The 19,805-nt window shown below is 34.8% G+C and overlaps 1 protein-coding gene across 10 annotated transcripts in view; it reads right to left on the bottom strand.

Moving 5' to 3' along the window:
* Nucleotides 1–19,805, bottom strand: part of ZNF385B (zinc finger protein 385B) — a 320,784-nt gene that overhangs the window by 56,807 nt on the left and 244,172 nt on the right. For 7 of the 10 annotated variants that reach the window (XM_008061897.2, XM_021714375.1, XM_021714373.1 and 4 more), the window contains one exon: nt 12,298–12,408. In XM_008061897.2, the coding sequence (XP_008060088.1) occupies nt 12,298–12,408 (111 nt within the window). Of the gene's footprint in view, nt 1–12,297; nt 12,409–17,750; nt 17,790–19,805 lie in introns of all 10 variants that reach the window. The other 3 variants (XM_021714369.1, XM_008061896.2, XM_021714371.1) reach the window with 1 other exon arrangement.

Raw genomic sequence — 19,805 nt, 5'->3', positions numbered from 1 at the left:
TAGTATTTTTTTTATAATTTTGATTTTATTAAAATTCACTTACTTGTTACTATAATGGTATTATTCATTACTGCAATAGGCTAATATGTAGGTAGAAGATTTTTCCCCATTTATAGGTTAAATTACTGCAATTAAAAAGGATTAACCATTTACCTCTTTCCCTTTTCTCTACTGTAATATTTGTAGGCAGAGTATTATATTCAAACTTTAATAAAAAGTTTTTTTTAGTTTCTTTTCAAGCTATTGTTATTATTCATGTAATTTTACAATTATGTCTGAAAATGCCTTTGTCCTTAGGAGGCGGGAATGTTAAAAAATAATCTGCAATGGGTGTCAGATGTGTTAGATGTGCCACTGAAAAAGTAGTAAAATTATTATTAGAGTTTAAACATACTTTTCAATCTGAAGGAAACACAAATTAATGAGTTGAATTATATTTTCAGCCCCAAAAGTCAGAACCTTCAGAGTTATGCATTCTTAGGAGTTCTTGTCCTTGATCTGTCTTGTAAGTATTGAACACAACATTTACTTTCTTTGTGTTCTAGAATTCAGAACTATAGTGAGGGGAAAAAAGATCATGGTTTCTTTTCCTTTTTTTTTTTTTTTTTTGAGTTGGAGTCTCACTCTGTCGCCCAGACTGGAGTGCAGTGGCCACTCCCGGCCACCGCAGCCTCGACCTGCTGGGCTCCGGCGATCCTTCCGCCTCAGCCTTCCCAGTAGCCGGAATTACAGGCATGCGCTACCACGCCCGGCTGATTTTTTGATTTATTGTAGAGATGAGGTCTCGCTGCCCAGGCGGGTCTTGAACCCGCGGGCTCAGGCAATCCACTCACCTCAGCCTCCCAAAGGCGCGGGATTACAGGCTGAGCCACCGAGCCCGGCCCTTTTCCTTTTTCTTAACAATTTAGGTAAGATGATATATTAGTTACTAAAATTACCAAATGAGTAAATTATTAAAATGATTAATTATTCATACAAAATTATTAAAATAACTAAATACCAGAGCATGTTGCCAAAGGAAGCTGTGGAACATTCCCCCTGTGAGAAGGGAAGATTCAAGCACCTGACTTAAGTGACCATGGTTTCAGGTATGCAGACACATATTTTGCATAGTATTAGGGGTCCATGGGCCCTCTGCAGCCTATTCATGGGTCACATCCTTCACAAGCTCTATCTGTTTTAACTCTAATATTTTATAATTCTTCAGTTTTCTCTCCTTCAAATCTTGACCATCTCTCAAGTCTTTCTCTGCCTCACCTCTTCCAGGAAGCTTTGTGCAAACATGGAGATCACATATATGAAGAGCGCATATAGGGCTGGCAGAAGAGTAGGCATCCATCAGATGCTAGCTTTCCACTTGGATAATCCTAGCCCACATGCTGTCTCAATTCCTAAATTTATCTTTATTTATTTATTTTAGAGACAGGGTCTCTGTTGCCAGTGGCATAATCATAGCTCACTGTAGCCTCAGAATCTTGGGCTCAAGTGGTCTTCCCATCTCAACCTCCCAAGGACCTGGGACTACAGGCACATTACCATGCCCAGGTAAATAAAAAAAAAAAATTAGTAGACATGGGTCCTCACTATGTTGCTCAGGCAGGTCTTGAACTTCTGGCTTCAAGTGATTCTCTTGTCTTAGTTTCCCAAAGTGCTGGTATTACAGATGTGAGCCACTGCATCCAGCCTGCATTCCTAAATTTACAGTTAAATTTATACAACTGTATTAGCATCACACAGTTCAATGGAGTTTCTAAGCGTATTAGTTTTGTTTCCCTAGGTAGATAGCCAAGTCTATGAGGGTATTTCTCAGATTTTCCTTTCAAGGCAGGAACTATTTTGTCTCTCTCCAGTTTCTGTTCAAGTTCATGCTTCTTGACACTCCTTGAAGAACGCATGTTCACCAGCTACAGTATTTTGCCAATAAAGTCTTTCTAGCTTGAAATTGTAGAAATTGGCTAAAGCAATACTCCTCCTCCGTCTCCCCCCACACTTCCCACCACAAACCACAATCATAAAGTTCCTACAGCCAGTCAGACTTTGGTAAAAACTGCTCTTTGTGCTGACCCACCTAAACTTCTCTGGCTTCAAGGGCAAAATGCTGTCACTGTATTCAAAGAGCTGCTCGAGACATGAAAGTAGTTAAAATGTACCTCTTCTGCAGAATGTTCTGAACTGTATTAAATCAGCCTCTTACCTGAAAGCAGTAGAGTAGACAAGCTTATTTTTTGTTTCATCCAGCTTCTTTTTTGTTTTTGTCTTACATAAATAATACTTTTTTTCTTGTTGTAAAGGTTGTGAAAATTACAGGCAATTGCTCACTCAAGCATATGGAATAAAAGACAAGCCATGGGAAACCAAGCATGCCCTAAATAAAGCCTGAAATATAAACTTTAAACCAGTAACTAATCACTTTGGAAAACTATAGGTGTTCAGCCTAGAAATTCTACCTGTTCTTAATTATACATTGAATAAATTTTTAGCTGAAGAATCCCAAACCACAAAAATCAAATGAATCAGTATCTTATTGTTAAGTATTCTGCAACCAGTCTTAACTAAAGAAATAAACACTAAGTGAAGAAGAAAGATACACAAGCCCTCAAAAGTCTTTCCCCAGTTCCCAAGTGGCAAGACAATTTTCAGATGGAAAAAATGTCACTGACAAGATGACTTAAAGATCCTTTCAGGACTCTTTTACATTTGACAAAAAGAATTACTAACACAGAAATTTTACACAGGAAAAAAGAAGACCCATAGCATTTTTAAAAAGGTGTCATTGATGTTCTATCAGCAAATCAATATTTAATGAAAATGTACCAAAGCTTGCAGTTTTGGCTGCGAATCATAGATACTTCATGGTTTTCTGTTGAGAATGTATTCTGATAAGTGGGGGCGGTTGTTCGTACTTTCTGTTCTCCACAACACCCTATTAGGCTGATCATCTAGTGTTAAATATCACTGAACATATATAAATAGCTAAAGTAACATGTCATGTGAGTTATCTATATGCTTAAAGAAAAGCCAGAAAAATATTGAGTGATGTGTCCTGCATAATTTCCCCATTAGTTAAATATAGCATCTGATGAATCTTTTTGAGTCATAATGATCACTTAAAAAAAATTCACATTTAACCTAGTCTTCTATTTTTTCCCAGTGATAAATTTAAAATCAATCCTAAATTATCTAAATACCCCTTTAAAATAAGGTAAGGCTGAGAAAAACTGTGACTTTTTTTGTAACATTATAGTGCTACTTTGTAAGCAAGATTTTTAAAATTTAATAAGTGACTACTATATGCTTAAAAAATGGACTGAACTTTGTTAAATGCTTTGTTAAACAGCAACTATTGAACAAAACTTTCAGCACGATATGTCCCTGTTCCCTGTAATCACCCTATATTTCTGTCATGTTGAAGCCAAAAATGTTCATCATCTTGTCAGTTCTTGTCTGCACAGCAGAGAAGTACCTTCCCAAGCTCCTGAGATTTATGCTTTTAATTACCTCCTATCTGCTTCACTACTCTTTAAACCTAAGAATCAATATAAATAGTCTTATTTATGGGAAAAATGTAAAATGTTTGACAAAAGCAGGCTATCATTTTCCAGATTTCCATGTGATGCTGTTGAGTCCTTCTATTTTCAGTTTCTTTTTTCTTGACACAATCAGTTGGATTTTCAAACTTACAATATTATTTGTTTATTCAATAATTTGCACTGTGGAACAGCAGAGGTAAACTTTGCAACTAGCTTTTCAGTTCCTAACCTACCAATGAGACTACTATTTTACTGTGATATCTCTTTATTTAATCATCTGCTGCAGAGTTCAGTTTAAGTGTGACTTTCTCCAAACTCCCTTATCATAACTTTACTTCCATGATACACAACTCCTATGGTTTACTTTATTTTTGAATGGGAGGCCACTATTAGCATAGGTGAAACCTAATAGCCTAGGCACCAGTATTCTTGAACACACACACACACATACAACTTATACATCATTGTATATACAAATATACAATTTTACAAATATAAATATGGTATAAATTTATACACTTAAGAAGTTGCTATTTCAAAAGATTTTCAAGCGAAATACAGTAGTGTATGGTGGCAGGCAGTGATTGTGCATAGATTATATGTATATATAACATAAATATAACAATAACACTATATAATATATTGTACAGTATGTATATATTACATATGTGAGGGAGAGAACAGTTCATCTGTAAAGTTAATACATGCATAGATCTTTTTTGTTTGATATATGAGTATGTGGTCATAACAGAAGATGGTGGTCATAACAGGTAGTCATAACAGAAGATGGATGATCAAAGTTTTTTCTGACTTACCCATCAGGGTAAATTATCAACAACTACAGGGTATCTGAAAATTCAGGAAATATAAGATAAACTTTTTTAAATAGTATGTTGGATTGAGTTTCAAATAACATGCTTTTTAAAAATTATTCTAGAGGCTGTTTCAAGTGAAATACCTCTAAGCACTAGGTAGTCAATAGCAAAATGCAAAATCCCCTAGAAGAATGTTACATGATGACAAATTAAAGCTTGATTCTTCAGAAAACCCAAGAAGGTGCCCTTACAGCTGAGAGCCTCTTCTGCTTGCTGCAAGGGGCATCTTCAAACATGATATCTAATAGAGTTCTTGTTTCCCGGCTGCTCTGATTTCTCAGAAAAAAACACAGCTGCTACAGGGATTTGTTGCCTCATGGCAGCTGGTGGAGAGGTGGAGTTAGGTCTGGTGGCCAAGGGAGATGGAGGATCAGCCAACACCATGTGGAAAGGGAGTTTACGTGGAACCCAAAGTTGTGGCTTTCTCCCTAATCTCTTGACTGCTGAGGTCTCAGCTGGATGACAGAGAATGCCAGGGCCTCTAGCAGTGACAGCACTTAGGCCTCCTAAATGGCAGATGGTGGATGGGGCAGTTTGTTTATGCAAGAGTTTGTATTGTATTATTAACTGCTAAAGAAATCAAGGAATGGGAATAAAATTAAAACAAATAAACAGAAGAGAAAATAGGCAGAAAGAACCAGGAGGGTATAACTTCAATGACTTTATCCAAATGAAAACTGCTAAAATGACAAAGATGCAAAATGCAGAGTCAGGTGGCACTGTAGACGTATCAATTGTATGCTGACTGCAGTCATACAGGAATTGAGGGTGATCATTGAGTGATTGTAATTTCAGAGGGAGATTTACAGTAAAGAGTGGGAGAACCAGTTCACCCACAGAAATGTTTACACATATAGTTGGTCCACCTACCATTTTAACCTTTAAGCAAAACCTTACTTTACTGTCCATTTGTACTTAATCATTCTAATGTGGATCAATGAAATGGCAAGAGGTCATCGCCTTATGCCTCCAGTTATAAGAAGATAGAACACAGCAAAAAGAACAGAGGGCTAAAATAAGAGCTAGAGGTATTGGACAACCTAAAGCCAAAAAAATAAAACATCAGATCAGCAACAAAGAAATCACAAAACTCTAGGTACCATAAATTAAGATAAGATTAGAAAAATGTGAACTATACATGATTTGAAGTTTATGATGCTATTCAAAAGGTAATGGTGTAAGTTTGAAAAATCAAACGTACAGGGTATTTAGGAACAATGTATGTCATGCTTAATAAACTGCAGTATCAAAGCTGAATACCAAAATTTCAGGGTCAATTCCTGAATCAGAGTATATAAAACTTGATTAGCCGGGCTCGGTGGCTCAGCCTGTAATTCCGCGCCTTTGGGAGGCTGAGGTGAGTGGATTGCCTGAGCCCGCGGGTTCGAGACCCGCCTGGGCAGCGAGACCTCATCTCTACAATAAATCAAAAAATCAGCCAGGCGTGGTAGCGCATGCCTGTAATTCTGGCTACTTGGAAGGCTGAGGCGGAAGGATCGCCAGAGCCCAGCAGGTCGAGGCTGCGGTGGCCGGGAGCGGCCACTGCACTCCAGTCTGGGCGACAGAGTGAGACTCCAACTCAAAAAGAAAAAAAACTTGATTAAAAAAATAATTATGCTCTCATTTACTTTGGGAAGCCAAGGTAAGAGGATTGCCTGAGCCCATAGGTTCAAGACCAGCCTGGACAACTTGGTGAGACCTCATCTCTACAATAAGTCAAAAAATTAGCCAGGTGGTATGGTGGCATGTGCCTGTAGTTACAGCTACTTGGAAGGCTGAGGGGGAAGGATCACCTGAGCCCAGGAGGTCAGGACTGCAGTGATTCTGAGCATGCCACTGCACTCCAGCCTGGGCGACAGAGTGAGAAGTCCAACTCAAAAAAAAAAAAAAAAAAAAAAAATCACTATGCTCTCATTTAGATTTGCCTATAAGGCATAAAGGATCCAGTCATATGTTAAGGTTGTTCATATACATCTGTGTTCTGAGATAATAATAATATAATCTCTGTTTTTAAACATATGTGAATCAAGTTGCCCCACTTTTGTGTAAGAATCTTATTTTATGTAGATTCGTTTTTGTGTAAGAATCAGTTTCTTTCATCCTTCTAGTACCGTTTGCCACAGAATTGGGACTAATATGTAAATTAGAAATTATTTGGGATCTGACAACTTTCAACCTAGCCAACAAGAGAAAAATGTTAGTCTCAAACATTTTAAAAAAATTTATGGCAACTCATTTCCTTGGAAGCTTAACTCTGAAAATGGTAGCTCCCAGTTAAAAGGTAAAGATTCAGATTTAGGCTTATCAGTTTGTGACCATACTGCAATTGCAGTACACTCATTCATTGGAGAATAAAGAAACATTCAGGCTTAGGGTACCTGCATTCAGCTTCTACCGTGTTAGGATAAAAAAGGTGGTCAAGATGCAACTAGGGAATGGGGTGCTGCACACATTTGTACAAATGTCTGGGACTCGGCTGGAAAGCATATTATTCCTGGACTGCAATGCCTGCTCCCTGGCAAAGTTAATGGTGTTAATTTGTAAAGGTTCATTTGGGAAATGTTTGTGATTAATGCTTGCTCATTTACATAACACTGAATTATGTAAATAAAGCTGAAGTCTTTTGCTTTTTGGTGGTGGAGTTCTACTGAGATGATAAAAACTGGACAAAAGGGGCTACAGAATATTTAAACTAGGTCACCATGGATTTTAATGCATGAGGTCTACCCTGGTAAGTTTTATATGGGCAATGAAGAAGTGCAAAATGCAGCCTGTTTACTGTGCAAATCTGCCTTCCAGATTTTTCAATAAACATATTTTCTATACTGAAGTGTGAAGCCAATTCAGTCTCAGGCTGATTTAGAAATGTTATTAAAAAAATATGGATGAGCATCTTCTTAATTCTTACATTAAAATGTAAATAGGGTAATTATAAAATAATAAACTCTCCCCCAAATAAAAAATGCTCCATTTTAGAGTTTGGCTATGCAGATTACAGCATCATTACTAAACACTGAGACCATGTATATGTCACATTTGAGAATTTGCTATCCAGACTTTGTGACTTTACTGCCCAGAATCTAAGAATGACTCAGAAATTTAATTTCTTACTTTATTATCACTGGAGCTTTTGAGCAGTGACAAGGAAGCTGTTGGTCTTATGTACATTTGTTGGTGTGCACATTTGTCCATATCTCTATTAGTAAATACAAAGAAAATGGCTAAAATTGAATGGAACTCAAGACAAAGGTGAACCAACTCCCAGAACCTACTCTGGGGCTACAAATAAATTCGCACACCTTTCCCTACCCAAACCATGATATAAATAAAAAGCAAAATTTGTAGTCATTCTTTTTGAGTCTTAGCTGTTCCACTTATAAGATGGAGGTGTTCATATCTTATTCTCAACACAGATACCATGGAAATCATTTTTATTAACAGAGCTTGAATAATCCTCCCAAAGATCATGTAGTCCATTGGGGTCATATTATAGAAGAGGAAACTGAGGCTCACAGTGGTGAAGAGATTTACCAAGTTCAGAATTAGGACTTAAGTCCATTTTCCAGGACTCTGACTCTGGCATTCTACATTGTGCTGTCTCTCTAAGTATGGAACCATGAAAAACAGAGTAGAGGACCTGGAACATTTTCTGAGAGGTTCTACATGAGGACAAACCTTAGATATTTTCATTCATACTGTTTGCTGTTAAAAGTTGCTGCTGAACTCTGGAGACTAGCAAAGTGCTTATAATATACGAGAAGCTCAATACGTGTTCAGAAAATGAGTAAAGTTATGGGAGGCAACATAATATAATAGGAAAAGCTATGGATATAGAAGCAAGAGACCCAGATTTATGTCCTGACTCTATCATTTATTGTCTATGAAAATCTATGAAATACCAAAGATGGGAAACAACCCAAGTGTCCATCTGTAAGAGACTATGGAACATCCATGGACCTCACTGGGCTAATATCAAGGGGTTGACAGAACTGAGTTCCTTTCTGGAGGCTCTGGGGGCTGCCTACATTCCTTGGCTTGTGGTTCCTTCCCCATCTCCAAAGCCAGCACTGGCCAGTGGAGTCCTTCTCAGATCGCATCACTCTGATCGTCTCTTCTGCTTTCCTCTTCTGCTTTTAAGGATCCTTGTGATTATATTGGGCCCACAGGATAACCTTTTTATGGTGAGGTCAGCTGATTAGCACTCGTAATTCCATCTGCCACATGAATTCCTCCTTTGCCATGTAAGATAACATATTAACAGGTTCCAGAGATTAGGATATAAACATCTTTGCCTACCACATCTATAAAAAGAGAAAGGGAGCTCTCTATGTTCTGAAAGAAAACATTCTCCAGGATATATTGTTATATAAAAAAAATGCAAGGCAAAGAGTGCAAATAGTATGCTACCTTTTGTGTAAAAATGGAAAAAATAATATTTATACCTGGTTATATTTGCATAAACAAACATTGGAAAGATATGCGAAAAATATCAAAGTGGTTAGAAACAGAATGGCATGGAGGCTGGGAAGATGGGGAATGAAACAGATTTTTCAATATGTTTCTAAAATTACTATAATTCTGAACTATATAAATATATGTGTTATAGTTTAACTCAAGGGATTCATAATTGTTCCAAAGTCCCTGTTTATTCACTTGGTATTCAAAACCTTCTATTTTAAATAGTCTATCCATCTTAAACCTTATTACTTTACTCTTCTGAAATTAACTCTCCTGATAGGCAAATCCTTGTTTGTCTTTGTACAGCAGTTCTCGAACATTACATTCACAGACTTCAAGAGATTCTGCATCTTTTGCAAGACTTTTGCAATTTCACTTTGAAATCTGTGTGCATTGTATAGTGAGATGTTTTCAGCATCTGGCACTGCTGCCATGAGATGCCAGTGTTAAAGATGGAACATGTCTTCAGGTGAGCATTCATTTTCTAAGTGGTCATGTAGTGAATATTTTCATTTCATACTTATAAAATGATGGCAACTTTAATTTTTCTATATAATTATAGAAATTTAAGTAATAGCTGTGCAAAACCTAAATTTACTTGGCTCTATTTCAGTGTTTATTATTCTATTACTTATTACAAAAGTCCTTTATTATACTTTTAATTTATTAGTAATATTAGTTTAATATATTTAGTAGTTACATCTTTATCATAAATTCTTCTTCTTTTTATAAAATATTTTGTGACATATCCTTAATTTTTTCCAGTCAGGATTACTAAGGCATACTTCATATACAGTAAAATTCTTTTTTAATATGTTCAGTTCTATGAGTTTTGAAAAACAATGACAGTCATGTAACCATGACAACAGTGAAGCTATAGAATATTTTCATCACCCAAAAAGCCCTTTGTGACCCTTTGACGTTAATTCTCTAACCTTGACCTTAGTCCCTGCTAACCACTGATCTCACAGTCCTTATAGTTTTGTCTTTTGCAGAAAGTTACATAAGTGCAGTCATATAGTATTCTCTCATTTAATATACTGACCTTGAGATTTATTCATGTTGTAGCAAATATCAGTACTTTGTTTCTTTGTATTGCTGAGTAGTATTCCATTGTATGGCTATACCACAGTTTGTTTAATTCCAGTTTGGGACAATTATGAGTAAAGTTACTGTAAACAGCACATATGTATGAATATATGTTTATACTTGTTTTACATAAATACTTAGAAGTGGGATTGCTGGGTCACATGGGAAATATATATGTAACTATAAAATTTCTTATGAATAACTGCCAAACTGTTTTCCAAAGTGGCTGTACCATTTTGTACTCCCACTAATGAAGTATGAGGGTTCCAGTTGCTCTTCATCCTAGCCACTTGATTCTAATATTTGTTTAATTTTCACCATTTTAATAACTGTAGTGGTATCTGACTACAGTTTTAATTTGTATTTCCATAATGGTTAATCATGTTGAGCATCTTTTTTGGTGCTTATTTGTCATCCATATTTCTTCTTTGGTAAAGTGCTAGTTCAAATATTTTTCACTTATCATTTATTATTTAGTTGTAAGTTATTTATGAATTTTGTATACAAGTTCTTGAGCAGATATGAATATTTTCTCCCAGTCTATAATTCCTCTATTTATTTTCTTAACTGGATGATGGTGTCATTTGAGAGTAGGAGTTTTTAATTTTCATAAAGTTGAATATCTCAATATTTATAGGATTAACACTTTTTGGTTTCTATCTAAAAATCTTTGCCTAATGCAAAGCCAAGTACATTTTCGACTATGTTTTCTTCTGAAAGTTTCATGGTTTTTAAGTTTATATTTATATGTATGATCCATTTGAACTAATTTTTATATTTTGTAACAAATAGCAGTCCAGATTTTTTGAAAATTTGCATATGAATATCCAATTGTTCTAACCCTATCTTTTGCAGAGATTAGGCTTTCTCCATTGAATTGACTCTGTAACTTTATTGATAATTAACTGACCATATAGCTGTGGGTCTATTTCTGGACTCTGTTCTGTTCAATCAATCCACTATCTACTATTTTTTCACCTATTTCACAGTCTTGATTGCTTCAGGTTTTATAGTAAGTATTAAAATCAGGAAGTCATGTATTGAAAATTTATACTAAAAATGTTTTGACTGTTCTAGAGCTTTTCTTTTTTTATGTATATTTAAGAAACAGATTGCCATTTTCTACAATGAAAAAGCCTTTGGAAGTTTGATCAGGATTGTGCTGGATCTATCTAGATCATTCGGGGAGAATTGGCATCTTAATAATATTAAGACTTCAAATGAATTAGCACTGTATATTTCTCAATTTATTTAGGTACATTTTGATTTTTGAGCATGGAGTTTTATCAGGTTACAAAAATTTCATTGGACTTTTGATTAAAATTACATTAAATATAATCTTATAAATCATGATAAACATCCTTTCTTTCCCAATGACTATAATTTTTACTATGCTTCCTATGTAGAATTATCAAAACATTATTTAATATCACATGGAAACAAAAATATTTATTACTTTAGTATTTCCAAAAAACATTAATCCTGTAACATGCTCTTTGCAAAATGGCTTCTGGGGTCAAGTAACTCAGGAAATCCCACATATTATAGGCAGCCTACAGATTATGATTTATACTGGTCATTAGCTTTAAGTGGTAATTCAAATATTATAATATTGTTTATTTTGGTTTCCTGTTATCTTATTGATATATTTAACAATCTACTTTCATAAAAGAGATTGATTTGTTCCCTTTTCTTGTTTTTGTTTTTTTTTTAGCAGGATGGTTATGCTGACCAGAAAAAATAATTTATGAAGCTTTCTTTTTATTTTCATGCTCTTGGAAAATATAAATTGTATAGTAAATTAATCATTCTCTCAGGTATTTAAAATTTGGCACATATATGAAATGTGATACTTGATATCAAGAATAAATAATAGTTTTCTTCAGCATTCATTGCATTTTAATTTTTAAAATATTTTTATTGCATTTTAAAACTTTTTATTTTCTGCTATTGAAGTATTTTTGACAAGTAAATATAGTTGGTGGCATTAATTGTAATATGGTTTAGATGAGACTGATTATATAGAGCAATTCTTATTTTTTGATATTATTTTTTGAAGAGGGGTGTTTTCTAGTCTACTTTCTCTATTGGTTTTAAATTTTGCATTATTCTTTATTTTTTAAAGAAATATTTTTTGAATCTGTGGATGTGGAGCCCATAGATATGGAGGGCCAACTGTACCCTACTGCTGAAGCATTAGGCCCAAATCCTTTGGAAACCTGACACCCTGAAATAAATGGGCCACCAATAGGAGTGATTGCTAAAGAGTATGCAAATAGGAAGGGATGTACATATTCAGGCCAATCAGACTTTCAGCAGGAGAGCAATGAAAAGGGAATACTCACATCCGAGTTAAAGCGAAGCTGACAGACATTACAGGAAATAACTTGTTTCTTCTTTGGGGGAATGGACACTCCAAATGTGTGGTTAATGACTGCTTTTTGCACAGGATCCATCTGGAAGGCAAATGATAAAATAGTCAACTTATAACTTCAAAGGATGGACACTAGTGTGAACAAATAAAAGTAGCTATATTACCAAACAAGGATAATAAAGAATCTCATACAATAGTAATGTATTTGTCTCCAGAAATTAAATAGAAAAACAAACACAAAACCAGAAAAACTAGTTTGAAATAATAATATAAAAAAGACCACAGGAGGATCAACATATCCCAAGAAATTTTATACCTATAACAAGAGACTTTAAAAGAATCATAAGAAACTTAAGATCAAAAGGTGTTTTCCCTGCATGAGGTAATAATTCTTTTTTTTTGAGTTGGAGTCTCACTCGTTCACCCAGACTGGAGTGCAGTGGCCGCTCCCAGCCACCGCAGCCTCACCTGCTGGGCTCTGGAGATCCTCCCGTCTCAGCCTTCCGAGTAGGTGGAATTTCAGGCATGCGCTACCACGCCTGGCTGATTTTTTGATTTATTGTAGAGATGAGGTCTCGCTGCCCAGGCGGGTCTCGAACCCGTGGGCTCAGGCAATCCACTCACCTCAGCCTCCCAAAGGTGCGGGATTACAGGCTGAGCCACCGAGCCCGGCAATAATAATAATAATAATAATAATAATAATTCTTAAGATGGTCTCAAATGACGTCAATGACAATTATTACAGATAAATTTAAGTTTCTAATTTGTGATTTGTGACAAAGTCATAAGTGACAGGCTCTTGTCACAGCACAGAAAATGTTGATCTTTATTTTAAAATAATTTATGAACTTTCATGTACTATAGATTGAAATTCATTCTACTTAAATGCATGTCACAATTGTCCACTTACATGCCTAAAGCAGATTGGTTAATATGTGAACCTTGGTTAAATACTGATCAAGTAACGTTTTATTTACAGTCTGTGATTTTCTCCCTTTTGGTTTGCATGTATCACACATATTCAGAGAAATATACAGTGATAAAAGTACTCCACCATAGAAAAAGTATGGCACAAAGTCATTAAAACACTCAGGAAAAGAAATGTATCTATCTGCAGAGCCTATGAAAGAGAAACAGCAGCGATTCTCTTGTGTACTCCAGAAAATAATCTCCAGCTTTAACATCAGACAACTGGCAGTTCAAAAAACAACACAGACAATGAACAAAGTGTTACTTATAAATAAATGTAACATGAACAAGGAGAGATCCACTGACACCATTATCTAGGAAATCTCCTGAGGTTAGCGATTAAGACTGGATTAGTTGATATTTGATAGAGAAGAGAAATGAATACTAACTCTGATCATGATTATAAATCAACAAAATGCAAAATCAGCAATTAGAATAACATTAGAAAGAAGGCTGGATTGAAGAGATACTGGATAATAAATTGGCCTATTTTTTGGCTACAAGTTCAAGAGAGATGAAGTCAATGTATTCTCACTATAAAAAAACAGTTACTGTGGTTTGGGATCCTTAAAAATGCTAAGAGAGGAGTTTTCTAGAAAATAGAACTCTTCTATATCCTAACTATAGTGTGATGGTTAAATAAATCTACACATGTGTTGAATTTCATAGAACTACCAGCTCAAAAACGTCAATTTTATATATGATAATTTAATAAGTTTAAAAAAGAAAATAATTTGAGTATTGTATTTGGCTAGTCAACATAAAATATCATTACTGGAAAATTTGGAGATTCATTTTGTTCAAGGTCATAATTGATTATATTACATTTTATTTAATGAGAATAACAGTTTTTAAAAACCCTCCATGGGGCAAAGAAAAATCTCAAAATATCAGCTAATACATTGTAATTCATTTTCTTATTTTACTCATAAATGCAAACACTTCAGTCTCATCCACCCATTTGCAAAATGTGAAACTGTACTTTCTGATAGTTACTAGAGATGGAAAATCAGTGTGGACAGGCTTAAAAATAAAATAGGCAAGCTATATTGGCAGAATGAAAAAATGGCACTGTCTTGCAAAGTTAAAAAACAAGAACTTTTAAAAAATTGAGATATTTTCTGTTCTCAGATCTGAAAAATACCTCTAGTGTGGCGATTTCTGTACTACATGGTATTAAACTATATGAAAAATTTCCAAACATCAGTTTCCTACACACCACTTTCATTATTTTTGCCATATCTATGTGCTAATTTTTAAAGATCAAATTAAAATACTTAAAAAATAATTTCATGAAATCATAGCTTTAATGTACACTTTTCTATTACTCATTTCAAAAACTATATTGAAAATTAACATGAAAAATGAAAACTTTTTTGAAATTATTACAATGTTTATTACATGCTAGAATAGAGGTGTCAGCAAAGTGCTATGAGATCACAAAGGGGAAGCAACCAACCCTCTCATTCTCACTGCAAAATAATACATTCTAGAATGAGCTTTTTGTATCCATCTTTTACATCTTCACATATTTCATTCACAGGAATACATCTGTGACCTGAGTGAAACCAGATTGTACATACAATTTGGCATGCTTTCAGTTTTTGTTTTTCCAGCTGGATAATCAATAAAGTGAAGAATCTTGGGCAAAACTTTTGCACAGCAATATGCACACAGTAAAATTTGCTGCCTGATAAATTATCCCTTCATGTTACCTAGTGCTGAGCTTAGCCCATAAGAGGCATCTGAAAAATTCTTTACTAGTTTGTAGCCCAACTTTCCATATCAGCTCTGGAGCAAAATGCTAAATGTACTGAATATGACCAAAAGTTACAATCACACAGTGATGAAACTTGAAATCACACAGTGATGAAACTTGAGCACATGTGAGAAACAAATGAGAGGGTTTCATTTTAAACATGTCAACTCACACGCCCCAAAACACTATACCTGCCCAGCAAAGCTCCCTTTCTGAAACCCATATACCTCAAAAGGGTTGCAAAACCAGATAAACGCAACAGGGAACACAGTAAGAAATTTAGCAAGAAGAAATTTTAAGTAATGACACACAACAGAGACCATTTCCAAGGTGCAGAGTCCCAAGAAGCATTGGACTGTTATCATTCTCTGCTTCTCAGGCTTATCAATGCTAAAATCCTTTAAAAAGAGTAATGGGCTGAGTCCAGGGGCTCAAGACCAGCCTGGGCAACCTGGTGAGACCTTGTCTCTACAATAAATCAAAAAATTAGCCAGGCACGGTGGCACATGCCTATAGTTCCAGCTACTTGGAAGACTGAAGCGGAAGGATCACTTGAGCCCAGCAGGTCGAAGTTGCAGTGGTTCTGAGCTGTGTCACTGCACTCCAGCCTGGGAGACAGAGTGAGACTCCGACTCAAAAAGAAAGAGTGGTGGGAGGTGGGGAGGCAAATTATTTTTATTGTTTCTTTTGTAAATTCCTGCAATATGATTTCAGTTCTTTGAAATGTATGTTTGATAAATTTGCCAAATTTCCTGATTTTTGGAGACCTTTTTTGGAGATTTTTGGAGACCTGTCTCTGCTGCTCATACCTTTTGCTTAAAAATGAAAACTTTTGTCAGGCATGGTGGCTCACACCTATAATCTTGCACTTTGGGAGACCAAGTTAGGAGGAGTTCACAACCAGCCTTGGCAACATAATGGGATCTTGTCTGTACAAAAAAAAAAAAAATTAGTCTGGTGTGGTGGCCCATGCCTGTAGTCCTAGCTACTTGGGAGGCTGAGGCGGAAGGAGCCCCTGAGCCCAGGAGTTTGAGGTTGTGGTAAGCCCTGATCATGCCACTGTCTCCGGCCTGGGCAACAGAGACTCTGACTCAAAAAAATTAAAAAATAAATAAATTAATTAAAAAAATAAATCAAACTTTTACCACTTAAATGCACGTATTCTAGTTGTTCCCATGCCACGATATAGAAAAGATAAAAGGTAAATCTACAAAAATCTAGTCTTAAATTTTTAGTAAGCTATGCTATCTTCTGACAGTTTCAGCAAGATCTTAGAATATAAATATTCTCTTTAAATATTTGAAATTGTTAGCTGCCTACATAATTTTTAAAATAACTCCCGATAGTTTTATTCTGTTTGAATCTCACATCTACACCACATCAGCCTGTAAATATGCCTTCATGTTCCCAAGGCTGAGAGCCCTCATCCTGAAATGGGACTTGTGGCTGAGCACTTCCTGCATACAGGCAGGCGAGATCCCAGCCATCTGCTCTCTGGAACACAAACTAAGGAGGGGCTCTCATGAAACTCTCACCAGAATTGGCTTCTCTAGTTTATATGTGTAATCCTAATTTTTTCTCATAAAATCAACTAAATAAGCACAGCTCCTTTACCTCTTCCTTGCTACCTGTTATTAGCTCTTGCTGCCCTTTAATCCTTTGAATGACTTATCAAAATCATATCAAAATTTTACCCTTATGTTTCTCACTGGGGAAAAATTTTCTGTATTTGCTACTTGTTTCTCTATTTCTGCATAGGGTTTCTGGAAAAGATTACTTTTTCTTCTAGTCTAAATCTCTTTTCTCTTCCTCTTCTGTTTATCATCAAATTATATAATTATATTTTTATATTCAAATGTCATATTGAAGGACATGATTCAGTTGAAAGGAGACTTTGAAAAAAGAATGTTTGATTTGCCAATTTATCTGATACCTTGACACAGACACCAGACAATTTATCTGACCCTTGTCAAGTTGATGTTCTGTGTATTTGCCCATCTGATGCAATAATTATAAATACCTGAGTTCTTCCAGTAGGATCTAGATAAGGCAGTAACCGAGAAGGTTTTGAGATACCTTTTTAAAAAAAGTATAAAATGATAATATTCTGGATTTTTGTTCTAAAGCATTCCTAAAATGCTCTGAAAGCTAGATAACTATGATATTAGTTTATATTAACTTAAAATTTTTCCTCCACTAGTGTGATGCCAGTTACCTGTAGTCATAAGGAGATATGTGAAACCGAATCAATAGTTAATTCTTTCATTCAATCATTTGTTTTCAGGATGAATAAAAACATTCCCATAAATCATAAAATATGATAAATGCAAGTGGTCCAATTTAGTTTAGTCAAAACTATGTATCTATATCATAATTATTTCATCTGTTACAAACTCTCAGTTTTAAAGATTCAATTGATATTTCATAGGCATTTGTTTGATTGTTAAAAATGAACAAGTGCTTTCAAAAATATTTAGTAAAATGTTTGTAATATGGAACTTTTAAATGAACAAATGCCTTGTTAAATAGTCGGATTAAATTAGCTAATGTTAGTTCACATTGCACAAAAAAGCTGCCTGTGGATTGAGAAAATTATGATTCTTTAGGAAAATACTAGAGAAGCATTTTTAAGAAAAAAAAAAGCAAAAAAAAAAAAAAAATCCTACCACATAGCTCTATCTACCAATATTCCTTACCTGGCAGAATTTATTGGTCCCAAATAAGCCTCTTCTTTTCTAAAAAAGTAAAAGTTAAAAGTAGTCATCTGGAATTTTGAGGCTAGCAAGAACAGTTACAGAAAAGTTTTAAAAATTCATTTTCCTTGCCTTTCTCTGAGTAAAAAGCCTGAAACACTTACTAACTAAAAAAATAGCAAGCATTAACACTTGCCACTTTTTCTAATGAAAATCATGCAGAAATGAAAAGCAAAACCTATTAGTGCAATTAACTGGTAGGAAATAAAAATGAAAGATGAGGTTGCGGCTGTTGCCAGGAATTGAGGAGGTAATTGGAGGCTGTGTGTGGACAAATTGACAATTATATTATGGTACTTATAAATGAATTAATGAATTAATGAATCACACCATCTATCATATTTTCAATATCAAGATAAAAACCAACAGATTTCTTGGGTGTATTTTCCAAGATTATGGGGACTACAAATCTGTGTGAATTTTTTGAAAGATCATTACTTTCACTGGGTGTACCAAAAAGTAATTTACATCTGCACAATGTATATAATCATATAAAAATATGTGGCTACAAATAAAGCCTAGACACAGGGAAAAGAAACACACTGCTGTGCTTCATTAAAGGTAGGATGAATCTAAGATAGAAGCTATGTGATCAAGTGACTTGACATAATACTAGATTATATTTAGGATCTAGATAATTTTGTGAGATGGAACTTAAGACAGAGAAAATAGAATTACAAACTTGTTCAACTATCCAATACTTTTCAAGAGGCCTAAAACTTGAGTTCCAGTCTTGCAAGAGTCTTTAAATGATTTAACTAGTCATCAGGTAAGGCAGGGAATGGGAGCAAATTGAATACCACCTCATTAAAAAGCAAAAAGACCACTCAAGAATTATACAGAACTTTCTTTTATACATACTATTCTTAAATATGGGGGAATCTCACCTTAAACTTTATTATTTTAGCCCATGTTCTAAAAAGCATTTGGTAAACACTTATTACTTATATAATATAGTAATTGTATAAGGAATCTTGACCATCACATGAGGCAGAGATGATTATTATTCTCTGTTTACAAATGAGGAATCCAAGGCTTTGAGAGTTTCAATAATGGATCACCCTCAAGTTCATAAGTGTTGGAACCAGGATTCAAATTCAGGTAGGAGTCTTTCTCCACACTGTTCCCTGCTAATAGAATACCTGCAGGAAATGAGTGGCATGTGTAGCTCTGCTATAGGGTGTGGTCTTTGGGAAGAATGACCAAATGTTCCGAGGATTTCTGCCTATACAAACTACATAAAAGGCTACTTGGTGCTTAAGTAAAAGTCCTAGAGATGTGAGCATACGTTTCCTCTTTCTAACCCATTTCAGATATTCTTAGGATTCTTAGTCCATTTCTTTTTTGAGCAACTTCAGGAAAGCCATAAATAAAAAATTTGGGCTGTCTTGTTCTCTTTCACCATTATAACTGTTGGGCTTGTACATAGAAAAAAAAGCTCTGGGAATATTTAGAGATTATATGTTAGTAGGTGGCAGTCATCATTTGCACCTGTCCTCGATTTGCTGCAAAAAGGACCTCAGCTACTAAATCCTTGTGACTTAGGGTCTTCTGGAAGTTTGGCTAAGTATCAACTTTTTAACTATGATATTATTGAATTATAGTATTAGCAAAAGAATAATTATTTTTCATTTCTTCCTTTTTTAGTATCAGATTTATGGAATAGGATGTTACAATATGGTCTCATTATAACTTCAAATATTCATGAAACAACGCATTTAAAAGTGATGGCTGTATCACTGAAGAGCAATATTTCTCTAACGTTACTTCAAAAAACAGGTTTATCCCTTTCATATTTAAATACTCTGTCCACATGTCTCTATGTTAATGTTTTACTTTTTTTAAATCCTTGAAAATTTGAATAGAAATAAAAGAGCTCCAACTGTAACAAAGGCAATCTTTTTCTCTCAAAGATCAAGAAATACAAACGATTACATATTGTTGGAAACATTAGTTCAACCATAGAACTTTGCAGTATTTTAAATCTCAAATCAGAAG

The sequence above is a fragment of the Carlito syrichta genome, unplaced genomic scaffold (genome assembly GCF_000164805.1).
Source record: "Carlito syrichta isolate Samal-C Ts95f unplaced genomic scaffold, Tarsius_syrichta-2.0.1 Scaffold305638, whole genome shotgun sequence".
In the NCBI taxonomy this organism is placed as follows: Eukaryota; Metazoa; Chordata; class Mammalia; order Primates; family Tarsiidae; genus Carlito; species Carlito syrichta.
The sequence above is the reverse complement of the archived record's forward strand: the minus strand, read 5'-3'. Positions and strand labels throughout refer to the sequence as shown.